The sequence below is a fragment of the Zootermopsis nevadensis genome, unplaced genomic scaffold, assembly GCF_977971745.1.
Source record: "Zootermopsis nevadensis isolate Lab colony 2312 unplaced genomic scaffold, Znev_1.0 Znev_ptg000019l, whole genome shotgun sequence".
In the NCBI taxonomy this organism is placed as follows: domain Eukaryota; kingdom Metazoa; phylum Arthropoda; class Insecta; order Blattodea; family Termopsidae; genus Zootermopsis; species Zootermopsis nevadensis.
In genome coordinates, this window is record NW_028259151.1 from 3,166,040 (window position 1) to 3,179,046 (window position 13,007).

A 13,007-nucleotide genomic window follows, 5' to 3' on the forward strand; every position below is an offset into this window, starting at 1 on the left:
TTACTCCAGCCGTCAAGTCGGATGCTTCCTCGTGTTCTGAGTTTCGAATTATCAACACAAGTGTTTCGATGGCGCATTTTGAGTTGTTTTAATTGCGACAGAAATATCCGACAGTCATGACAAGATACTAGCAATTTGATATTTGTTTTGAAATCTGGTCACTGCAGGCCTGCATTTTGGGTTAGAATAACAAGTGATATACCCAGTTTGGATACTGAGTTGGAGGTTATAAATTACTTTTGTTTCGATGTAATTGTCCTGCTTCTGTTCAATTACGTCTAGCAGTGTAAGATAAATCAATTTCATGAAGGGACATTGTGCAGTTAGGTGCTGGAAAACAAGGATCTTTTCTTGAATTCTCTGACTTTTCATATTGGAGATGATCCAGAAGACTGTCGCTCCGATGTCGAATGTCCGAATCGTAGTGTTGCTGTGCTGGTGTCTACTGGCGCAAGTGACTAGTGTCCCAATTCCCACACGCCCAGAGCTTCCTCCTTCATCAGCGGTACGTACACATGTTTCTAACCCACTAGCATCTCACGGAACAACGTGCTTAATTGGGAGATTGTTTAGGGACGCTTTATTAACAAATCAGGTCATTTTTCGTCAATAATTGAAGAGTAGACCTAAATAAGGATTCAGTAATACGGAAATGACAGATTCGCAGAAAGACTTGTCAGATGGACTGAGTGAATCTTGAATCTGGCTTTGGTATTCTGGGTTGTAGCGCCGTGTAATCTGGTAGATTACCAACGTTTCATAGGTTCTTACTGTCTCCATAATCAGGATAATAAATCACTCACTGTCCTGATGGTGGAGGCAGCAAGGATCTCTGAAATACTAGTATTCTTATATCAGACTACACGGCGCTACATCCGTCTTCGTACTCAACACCATGAGAACCTCAAATACATTCTCGTCAGGAAACCAACGGCGTGATGAAGGATCATCAACACCACTGGATGTTTGCACTATATAACTGAGTTACGTAACAAGTCAAAGACCCGAGAGAAATGTCTAAGGACATTGTATTAATATTTGATGCACCGGTTAAATTTTAGGTGCTGTTTATTGAGGGAGGGTGTATTGGTCTTTGTTTATTGGTTGTGTCTATAGAAATGATTAATAAATGGATTATATTATGAACGCCTTTAGAAGGGAGTAATGCCTGTTGGCTTCAATGGTGCAGGAGATATAGCCACTAAGCCTAGTCTGTTCTCACTAATCAGCACTGTTCAGAACAGCGTGTAGTTGCGGAACGAATGTTATGTTCATCCCACCTAGGATCGGAGACCTTTTTATCCGAAAAGAATCAGATAATACGTGTGTCTGTCAACTAAGAGCAGTTTTTGATGAAATTTATAATTTCCTTACAAATTAGTCGTGTAAACTTTCAGAATGGGATTCGCATATTGCCCCCCCTCCCCCCCCAGTCTACGACAGTAAAATTTGATGTGATGAAAAAACCTTCAGAAAGATGCGATTACGTGAAATCTGGAATATTTTTAGGTTGATGTTGATAAATGATAAACGTGGTAACGCAAGACTTGGTATAGGATACACATTTTTACGATTTTTTTTTTCATATATACTTTTCACAGAAATTTAAAAATGTGTTCAAGACCAGCACAGACGTCTACATATTATTATTTTAATGCTATATAAAGTACTCTTATATTTTCAGCTGAAATTCATGAAGCAGTTTGGCTACTTAGAACAGGGCACACCTGATTCTGAAGCCCTGTACAGCGAAGAAGCTATAGTAGAAGCCATAAAAAATGTTCAAAAATTTGGTGATATTCCGCAAACAGGAATGTTAGACAACGCAACTCTTCAGGTAAAATTCAAAAACACCGTCAAATATCTGATTGGTGGTCTGACTAATTAAACTCTAACAGCTGGTTCATACTCTGATCCAGAATAATAAAATCGATACAAAATCGACGCTAAAATTCTGATTCCATTCCAGTGTTACCTTCCCGACTTTCAGGTAATTATTTTTTGTGCTAAAATATTTGCTTTGCTCCTCAGATGCTTCTTGCACACCCTGTCCAACTTCAAATGGCTCTTTTAACGACTTAACGTTATGCCTGTTCACTTTAATTAACTGTATCGAGATGTATGCTTCTGTAGCGGCTAAACAACTCGAATATTCCCCGCCTCTTATAAAGCCGTGATAACAATAACTCGACCAGAGCCAGACGAAACTTGTGTATCCTCAAACCTTCTTGTTTAAGATTTTTTAAACAACTTCCAAGATTCCAATTTTCGCATCTCATGTCCATTTTCGGCTGCCTAGTTTGGTTCCAGAGAATCTGTCCAAGTGAACGCAACCAAAGAACACGTAAGTTGATAGGATGAGTAATGTGGCAAGTCGTCTTTGCTCCAGATTCCCCTGCGCCGTTCTAGACGCGGTGGTGAAAGGAAGAAACAAGATCACGAAAAAAATATAATTCATGAAGTTCTTTAGCAAAAGACTTTGTTTAATTATTTCGTCACTGCAACTCGTTCAGGCTCAATTTATCTTAAATTTCTTAAGTCCATTCTTCTAAGTATGCTTTCTTAATTTTTCGTTCCGTTGTTTTATGCTATATATAATACCGTGAGGATATTTGGGGGCTGTGCTAGAGGCACAGCACGGCTTTCCCGTTGTGCGCGATCACTGTGTCTGTTACCGGTTTTTCCTACTTTCAGCGGCACAGCCCCCAAACATTTCACGGCATTTTGGTCCTTAACAACTCAGAAAAATTATAACTACATCTGCCACTTTTCTGATTGGCCAGCAATTATGTTTCACCCATACACTGTTTTTTGTGGTTTTATTTGATTCCGAGAATAAACAACGGCTGTTTCCTGTCACCTTGGTAAAGGAAATGCAATACTTTTCCGTATTTCAACAGGTCTAAAGAGGCCTTTATAATTGGTCGATTTTTAAGAGTTGTTAGTCACATTACGAAATCCAAATTCCGATACTGTCCGCATATTTCATAAACACCTGACTTATAACCTTGTTTTTACTTTCTTAGTTAATGGTGGCAAAACGCTGTGGAGTCCCCGACATAGTACGTCACAAGGGGGAGAGAAGAAAAAGATTTATTGTGGGAGCTGAAGGGTGGAAGAAACGAGATATCACTTACTTGTAAGTCCCATAGCCAAAACTACATGTATTTCTGAGCGCAGAAGTGACTAGATGGGGAATTCCTAGCCAACCGTACAACCACAATAGATAAGCATTACACAGTAATTTGTTCTGTTATTTGCACGAAATGAACACACATAGGGCTGATTCTGTCTGTTTGCATATAAACTCTAGAACCGCTGGATGGATTTGAATTAAATTTAATATGGACATTGTGCAAATGGAGGCTGTCCCAAACTTGTACTTCGGTAACACAATATGGCGGACACTTGAACCCTGAAATGATGTATAGTAAGAGATCTTAAAAAATATAGAATTTTTGTCATGGTAATCCTTTGTACAATGTAACACAACATGATGCCTGTATGGAACAATAAAAAGATTTAGACTTTAAGAGTATTGGATCACACAACTATTTGCACATGAATTTAGTACAGTAATGTAGCATTATCTTGCATTGAACTGTAAGGGTGATTTTAGAACTTAAAGAAGACTTTAAGAACAAGTGATTTGAAAAGTTAGAAACAAAACAGACATTTTATTTTGTGAAAACATTTCTTTAAAATTAAAAGGCTAAGATAAATCCTGACATGTGTAAGTTGGTTTATGACATTAAGGAAATAATCCGTATTTATTGCAGTAATTGTATGAAACTCATAAATACATTTTCAGCGAAATTCAGAGTTCCAAGACGGTGGTATATATAGTTACCACAGGACTTCAGAGTGGCATATTTATACTTAATACTGTTAAATGTTTTCATCAAATCTACTTGGAACAAAGACAATGATTCATAATGCCTAGGTGCAAAGAATGAATTTGGAAAAACTTAGTGTACTCCAGTACAGATTACACCTTTCCAATCTTCTTACTATTGGGATGTTCAAATTATTTGGTACTTCAATCATTTAAAAATTCAATCAAATCATTATTATGTAACTTCAACTTTATTTTCAATAAACTTTTTCTCTTCTCATAATAGACTAGTCTAGATTTTTATTTTACAGTGAACAGCATCTGCATGGAACCTATACACAGGCATTTCTTCATATTTAATCAGTATTGCTAAAGGCCAACAATTTATAGCGCACATACTTCAGTTACCTGAAGGTCTGTGTATATATAAAAAATTCAAGGTCATATCTAGAAACCTAAAATATCAGCAAAACCATGTTTCAGAATAATTCTCCTAAGACTGATTCTGTTAAAGTGTTGCTAACTGGTCACCAAAGCTGTCTGAGGAAGATGTGGTAAATGAGATGAAGAAAGCCTTCAAAGCATGGAGTGGATATGCAAGGCTCAATTTCCATCATACTCAAGATCCCAATGCAGACATTACAATAGCATTTGGGAGGGGACCTCATCAAGATGGGTAAGGGTTTTAAAATCTGAGGATAAGTGAGGCGCTGCTTAACTTTATGATTACTACTGTCCCACAGGCCTCCAGGAGTTAGTTTCTTCCTGCAGAGATGGAAGAACAGCAATTGAAAATAAGTGGAAACTCCTCATGTGCACACTCTAAGCACCCAATCTTCATGCACACAGAAATGTACATTCATACTCATTAAAGAGTATAAAAGTGAAGTAAAAAGTAAACATTTATAGTTTAAGAATTCATATGTTTCCTGCAAGGCTTACTGAATAACATTCTTTCATACCCAGAGCTATAAAAATATAAATAAATTTGTATGTACATGTGTATGTGTGTAAATATTACAGTGTTGTGATTCATTAGTCATAAAAACAATCAAAATATCTTGACTGCCCTATTGAAGTGCATTGTACTGTAAAATATAGTTTCCTATATACTCCATTATTCTTGTACTGAATAGAGTTCTGAATAGCATTTAGTAAAATCATAAAAGGAAAATACAGTTATGAGTCTCATACAGAGATTAAATTGCCTAACCAGTGAATATTCAAATAAAATGAAGATGTGAAGAAAATCAGTAATCCACAATTTTGTTTTACAGGTTTCCTTTTGATGGACCTGGTAATATATTAGCTCATGCCTTCTACCCATATGAAATGGACAGTTATGGTGGCGACATACATTTTGATGACGATGAAGACTGGAAGATTGTAATGAGCGCAGATTCAGATGGTAAATATATTATATAGCCTGGGACTTTAAGGCTAAAACCATTTTTTCCTTCAACTGACTGCAATGGAATTGTACAAATAGAAATGCTAAAAATATAGTTTGACTTGATTTCTTATAACAATGTAATGTTGGGAAAGTATGGTGACATTCCCTAGCACTTTATTGTTCTAAATGTGAGACACAACTCATTACCGTCTTTTAACTTAATTTTATAAGTACCTAATTCATTCAATCTGTGGCACAGAGTCTTTAAAAAAAGTTAATAAAAAATGTCCTGCTTTTTATATACTCTTAAGTTCACACAATATTCAAAAGAGCCCACCACTGGACCCTAACCTGAGCCACACAAATCCAGTCAACAGCCTCAAACCTTATTACTTTAAGATCCATTTTAATATATTCTTCCTACTAGGCCATCCAATTATACTCTTATCTTTAGGTTTTACAACCAAAATTTTGTATGCAATTCTCAGCAGCCATGTGTGCTACCCTGTCCATCTCACATTTCATGATTTGATGATAACCCCAATAATATTTTGTGAATAGTATAATTTTGAAACTCCAAATTATGCACTTTTTTCTACATTCCTCTCACTTCATCCCTAATGGGTTCAAATATCACCCTTACTATCTGTTCTCAAATACCCTCAATCTCTGCCTTTCCCTTTACATGAGAGATCAAGTTTCATACCCATATAAAACAACAGCAACAATTTTAATGAATGTAATCTTCTGGGGTATGATGCTGTGGTCTTCTAGATGGCTACCAACATTCTGAAGGAACACAATCCACACCTTCACTGTCATGACAGCAAGAATTCTCTAAATTTAATCTGAATGCAAATTTTAATTTATCAACATTAACTCAAAATATTTTAACTTTGCCACATTAACAAAGGCTTTATTAGCTGTCATATTATAATTTTATTCCACAGTCTGGTGACAAGCTATGGACGTACACATTGTATTTTCTGTATTCATTTCTAGAACAATGTCCTTACTAGCATCCAATAAAATTTCTTTGCTTCTCTATATGGTATTAATGTTTACACCCAATACATTAACATCATTAGCATAAATCAGAAACCAATGTTCCCCATTCAATTTATTCCTTGTTTATTACAGTAGGTCCCCTCTTGGGCATGGGTAAAGAAGAAAGAAGGAAAAATTGCAGAAAAATGAGAACATTAATTTAGCACATCTGAAAATTACTTTAGATTATTCAGTGTGGAATAAACAGATTTAACCTTTGTTTAAAGACAGAATAAACTATATTTTTACATTTCTACATGTTTGAATATGGTTACATACATTTCAATTGTACTTCAGTCATTATAGTCCAATAAACTTAAATGTAATTAACAATAAGAGTAATAATAACAATATTAATTATTTTTAGGGGTAGACTTCTTTACTGTAGCAGTACATGAACTGGGTCACAGTCTGGGTCTAGCTCATTCACCAGTCTCAACTTCCATCATGTTCCCTTACTACAAAGGACATGAGAACAACTTCCAACTTGGTTATGATGACATTCTTGCTATGTACGAGCTTTACAGTTAAGTCCAAGTGCTTCTTTTTAGTACATTACACTAACATATAATTGCATGATACCCACTGGTGGAAATGGGAAATATTTTATAAAAAATGACATTTTGAAATATGTTTAAAGGACATGATTTTATTTTAGCATGTATGTGAATAAAAAAAATACACTGTTAACTTAGAGTGCTATTACTGCATGGTTTTATGTCACTAGCATAGAAACATAAATCTAAGCCTTGATGAACATGATAAATACGTATGTGTGGGGGAGGGGAAGACTGCAAGGTAACAGCATATATGGAGAGGTAACCCAGTCCTTCCTCATATACTACCAGATGTAAAATTATTACATTTAGGCTGTAGAAGTAGCACATGCTGGTTAAGGCATTTGCCTGCATTGCTAGTGTTTTTTGGTTCACAAAGTATAAAGGTTTATCAAAATGCCACCAATTATGTAGAAAAATATTACTGTCTTCTTACTCACCGCTGTGAAAACCTTAAATCCTACAATTGCGTATAAATTAAAGGGGGAAAAATGTTTCCAGTTACAGCATACATGCCAAGACAGACTCTTTGCCTTCTTGCAACTCCTTGCCCTTCCCATCTTTCCTCCCCTTTTTAGTGTGTAAGTGAAGCTCAAAGTTATTCTGCACCTACTACACTACTATTACTGTTACTGTGATAAAATTACTTCTATAATTATAACTATTTAAAAATTCACAAATGAACCACTGGTGATTTCTAGCACCACAGTATTTTCTAGTCATCTTATAGTGTGTAACTATCCTCTTCATTTTCAGTTGCAAGACACTTAGCAGGGGAATATGAGAAAACAGCAGGAAATGATGAGCATGAAGGAACAGATGATTCTGAAGAAGGAAGGAATAACAATGAAGACAGTGATGTGAACACAAGGTCTGAAGATGATGATAAGACAGAAACAAGTGGTGAAGAATCACCAGGCAGTAGATACCCATTATCCCCTACCATACCGACAACAGATGACTCTATAACATTTACTGGGGATGATGAAACTGTTGAAGATCATAAGGGTCATGATGACAAACACAGAATTCCAACATCATCTTCACCATTAACACCAGACATATGTGAAGGAAATTTTGATGCTGTAGCTGTTCTTCGAGGAGAACTGTTTATTTTTAAGGAAGAGGTACCTGCATTAATTTCAAAATTATGAAATCTAATAATTAATCAAGAGATTATATAATTATAAATGCTTTCTCTCTACACTTAATCATAGTGTCTGTAATTTGTTAGTACTAAAGCTAAATTATTTTGAGAATTATGGATGTCCTATCAATTAATTATTTCTTCTTCTTCTATGGTGCAACAGCCTGAAGTTGAGCCTTGGCCTCCTCCCATGTGGGAGGTTTCATAGTTTTTGAAGTGTGCATTTATGAGCAGTGAGTGAAAAGCCCACTGCCTCTGCACAATTTCAACTCAATCCTGATTTGTCTGCTAGAGCCATCTAGCAGTGAATCAGGAGAGACTTGGGTAAGAAATGGCCACTGAATTTTTCTTACGAAACATTAATTATTTAATGATCATTACTTCCTTTCTACTATTAGCACATAATCCATGATATTAGATTTCTTTAGAAGAATGTAAATATTTCTTGCTAGTCATTTTCTCTTGTATATCACAGACTAGATTAGGCATGCATAAAATACAGTCTGCAAGCTACATGAGCTTGTGACATTCTCTGTGCAATCTGATGACATAAGGTAATCTCTTTCCTCATTGTCCTTTTTACTATGAAACTAAATTGTTTTCTGTGGTTTGGTAATATTAAAACTTTGTGTAACCTCATCACATTTCAGTGACATACTACATTTTATAGTGTTGGTAAGATCAACTTTACAACTTTTTCTATATGATTTTCACTTATATGCATTGTCTCTGCCAGAATTTACATGTTTAATTACCACACAGAGGATGAAAAATTAGGAACATAGTGTATATGTCTACTGAAAGTTTAGCCATGGTTAGACTGCCCATTCGTGATTGAGACAGATAAGCCAACAGCAAGACATAATCATTGTACTTTATGAACAGCTATTTTACAGAGTATGGTCCACTTGGTTTCAATGAAGAACAAACACGGACTGTGTGCATATTTAAATTTACGCCCGTGTTTGATTATGTGCATAACATGAATAACATAAAAATTGTTACTAAAGCATGGTGTCAAATCATATTTAAGCTTGTAATGATTCTCTTCTTGAAACAGATTATGTTAGCCAATGCACTTTCCCCAAGCTACCCACATACATGCTATAATCATACAGCCAATAGTTTACTTCCCACTCCACACAACATATTTTATATGTAGCAATTTATTAATCAAATCACTGTAACCATAATAATAATTTCCCACAATCACAGAATTAAGAATTAAAAACCATTTACAGTACATGTGGCGTTTGACTCAACGTGGGGAAGTGCAAGAAGGGTATCCTGTGCAATTCCGACAACTCTTCTGGAAACTTCCAAAATATATTACAAAAATTGATGCAGCCTACCAACGGGAAACAGATGGAAGCATTGTACTCTTTACAGGTGAATGCACATGTTTTATAACTCTTACAAATTATGTCACGCTTTCAGTTTTAACAAGCACGCGGTCAACAAATTTTTCTGTTGTTAAAGTTCAGTAAGTATGCATAAGTTATTGGTCACTAGATAAGTTCATACATTTCATATTATTATAACATGTAGATTAAATTTAGAGAGCATCTGAGACAAACTATACTGAATCTTTGTCAGTAATGCTAGCCATTTCATGTATTGCGAGTTTGAGAGTTATTTTCATAGTAGAGAAAATTTAAATGTGGTCTTCTGGATTATGATGTCTTGTTTACCAGAGTTTTAGGGAAATGTATCACCCAACCTTTACCCTGAAAACACTGGCAACAAACAGATTCCTCTGAAATGTAGTAATCATCAGGCATACACAGCATTGGAAACCAGAAAATTACAATCAATATAAATGAGGATGTGTTTGTAAACTAATTTGTCAGTAAAATAAATATATTCACTGAGCTATTAAGCAGATTGATTGCAATATCCTTTAACATTTCTCTATGGGAGTCCAATCTTAATTTCTATTACATAAACATGTTATGTGTGTCCATAGGAAAGAAGTTCTGGGTATATAATGGTGACAATTTTATAGAAGGGAGCCCTAGGCCATTGACAGATTATGGTTTACCAGCGTACATTGACAAAATAGATGCTGTTATGGTGTGGAATAAGAACAGCAAAACATTCCTGTATAGGTAAGTTCTATTAGATGTTCCTATATGCACAATGATAAGCCACACAGTCATTTAAATGACTTGGTAGAAGAGCAGAGGTAGAACCAACCCACACTAAGAATCACTGTAACATTTTCCTAGTAGGTATGAAGATCCCAAAATCCAAATCTTGAGGCAAATTAAAAGTTTGCTCTTCATCAAAACTAAATGTATCAACTTGTCAACATTTCCTTCTATCATATGAATTCCAACAGACAGAATTAATACTACAATTAAGAAACAATTCAAATGTACAACACTTTTTAATTTGTAGTCTAACTCCTTATATAAATATAAGGTAACTAATTCTCTTCTTTCACAATTAATGAACTTAATAAAAACTCAATATGATATTAATTATCCAAGCTAATGGAGGGAAGCACTAAAAATCCAAAATCTTCTACTCTTCAACAAACACCATAAACTATTCACATTATTTTCCTTTTTATAAATAAATAGTCCATAACCTAACTTGCTTTATGTCTGTCCTCACAGTATGTTCCACCCTGTTATATAATTATATTAAAATCCCAAATGCACCATACAGTTCAGCAACATCAATGCTACAACTCATAAGCAGTTTCCAACTTCTTCACTCTCCCTTCCTTTACTGAAAGCCTGTTTTGTGTACTGTTGCCAGCAACAGCACATGAAACAGAAACACTAACCCACAGATATAACAGATACTACAGCAACAAAATATCAGCTGAGTAGCTCAGTCAGTATACTGACTGGCTACAGGCTGGGCAATCGGGATTTGATCCCCAACATAGGCAGAAGATTTTCTTCTAGCCTCTGCATCAAGACTGGCTCTGGGGCCTGCCCAGACTCCTGTCCAATGGGTACCGGAGTCCTTTCCTGGGGGTAAAGTGTAGATGGGGCATGCTGCAGACCACTTACCCCCTTCTAGAACCAAGGTTGAGAATGAGTAGGAGCTACCTCCTCTACCCTAAGTGCCAACATTGGCCTGTAACAGGATTGCTTTACTTTTTACAACATAAAAATTAAACACATCATGCTATAATAATAATTTCAGTGATTTGAACTTAACTATGAATGGAATAATTTAGTAATTTTATTCAATATTTTATCTTAAAATAAACACTGAACGAAACTATCATTTGTGTTGAGAAAGAGCAATAGCTATCATACAATACATGAACCTGATGTTGAACACTGCTAGTCAAAACATGTAGTTTGGTAACAACTGAAGATTTAAAAAATAGTGAAAAATGGCGTGTAAAAAATAAGGGTGACAATGATGTTAAAATCAACAGGTTTACGAATTGCAAAGGATATCTGGAAGATATATTTCACTGTATCTCAGATATACTTCAAATCTTACAGATAATTTTTAATTACAGTAAGGACATGTATTGGAGATACAATGAGACAACACAAAGAATGGATCCTGGATACCCCCATAATATTAGCAGGTGGAGTGGAGTTCCTCCTGACTTAGACGCTGCAATGACATGGACGGATGGTTTCACCTACTTCTTCAAAGGAAGATTATTTTGGCGATTTGACAATATCATGATCAGGACTGATGATCATTACCCTTTACCTGCACCACAACACTGGGTTGGTTGTCCAGAGAAGCCAGACACTATTTGGTGGTGACAAGTGTAAAATGGTGAACTATTTATTTTAAGGCAAGAGGACTTGCAAAGAACACTGGAATCTATATTAAAATATAGAAGCACATGCAACTGGATATGAAGTGTTTTAGCAAGTACTGAAGTAATAACCTGGGGACACTGGTTTCTTGTTAGTGTGGTGAATATGGCTGCACAATTAAACATCTCACTCATCACATAAATATGGAGTATGTAATTTGTCATATATTTTTATGAATATGTGGTTCTAAAGACACTTCCAATATTATTTAGACATGTACAGTTTGAGGTTTAGAGTGTAAGCCATGATAAATGTTGAGTATTATGCAACATTTCGGCAAACACTACAGTTGCCTTATATAAGGCTGTTCTACCGTTCCACCTGTCAGCACCATCAAATCTAACTCTCCACCTACTGCCTGCCTAAACAACACTTCCAGAACTTGCCTGACTACACATTGCAATGTTTGCTGATATGTCGATTAATACTAAACATTCAATGCATCTCACACACAAAAGCTGAAGTCATACACTAAACACCAGACATGAGAATCTAAGGACAAGAATTATTTAATCATCTCTGCTATAACAGTATTGACGATGATAATGTGGAAGTGTTAAAGATTTGGAACTGGATCTACTGTATTTCAAAGTTTGAGGAAACTGACTTGCATTTAGCAGCATCATTTGACAGGATAAGGGAATCTGACCTTATTTTCAAAGCCATAGTACAAGTACTTCAAAATTTCTTAAGTGACCACAGTTTTATTGAGATGTCACGATAAACACCTTATGTGGTAACTACTTTTATATCAAATTGAAAATTACTGAAGTTAATAGCAATGTAGTATTAAACTTTTGCTGTAGCTCCAATTCATACGCAATATATATCATGTGTTTAAACTGACATTTTATAGAATAAGTTTGATTTAAACTCTTTTGCTATTTTGAATATATTTGTTAATCTAAATAAAATTTGGTATCTTAACAGACTTGCAAAGTATACTAATACCATCTTGTAGCTTTCAAGATCTTACTGGTATATGTAAGGAGCTTATGCCACCCGAAACAAATTCCTGAATACATCAAGAACAAAAAAGAAAAAGCACATGGGGTCGATTTTCACAAAACAATTCTGTCTCTCAAACAAATGTAAAAATTTAATTTGAGGGAAGATCTTCTGATGCCCATTTTCTTACATGCTTCAGTCAAAACCAAAGTAAGAATTAGTTATAAATTAGTGTTTTGTGCATTATTTCCAGAAGTGTAGATGCATGTTTTCA

At 35.3% G+C, this 13,007-nt stretch overlaps 1 protein-coding gene across 2 annotated transcripts; it reads left to right on the plus strand.

Moving 5' to 3' along the window:
• On the plus strand, positions 1-12,716 carry LOC110829365 (matrix metalloproteinase-24). 2 transcript variants are annotated; one of them, XM_022063017.2, is made up of 10 exons: positions 1-505; positions 1,685-1,837; positions 3,027-3,139; positions 4,350-4,511; positions 5,113-5,243; positions 6,643-6,801; positions 7,589-7,959; positions 9,221-9,368; positions 9,946-10,087; positions 11,470-12,716. In XM_022063017.2, exons 1-10 carry the CDS (start codon positions 380-382, stop codon positions 11,726-11,728), a joined length of 1,764 nt encoding a protein of 587 aa, XP_021918709.1. In that variant the 5' UTR covers positions 1-379; the 3' UTR covers positions 11,729-12,716. The 2 variants fall into 2 exon arrangements, with proteins under 2 accessions (XP_021918709.1, XP_021918711.1); XM_022063019.2 differs by lacking the exons at positions 1-505; positions 1,685-1,837 and adding an exon at positions 2,630-2,864.
• Positions 12,717-13,007: the final 291 nt, after the last annotated feature.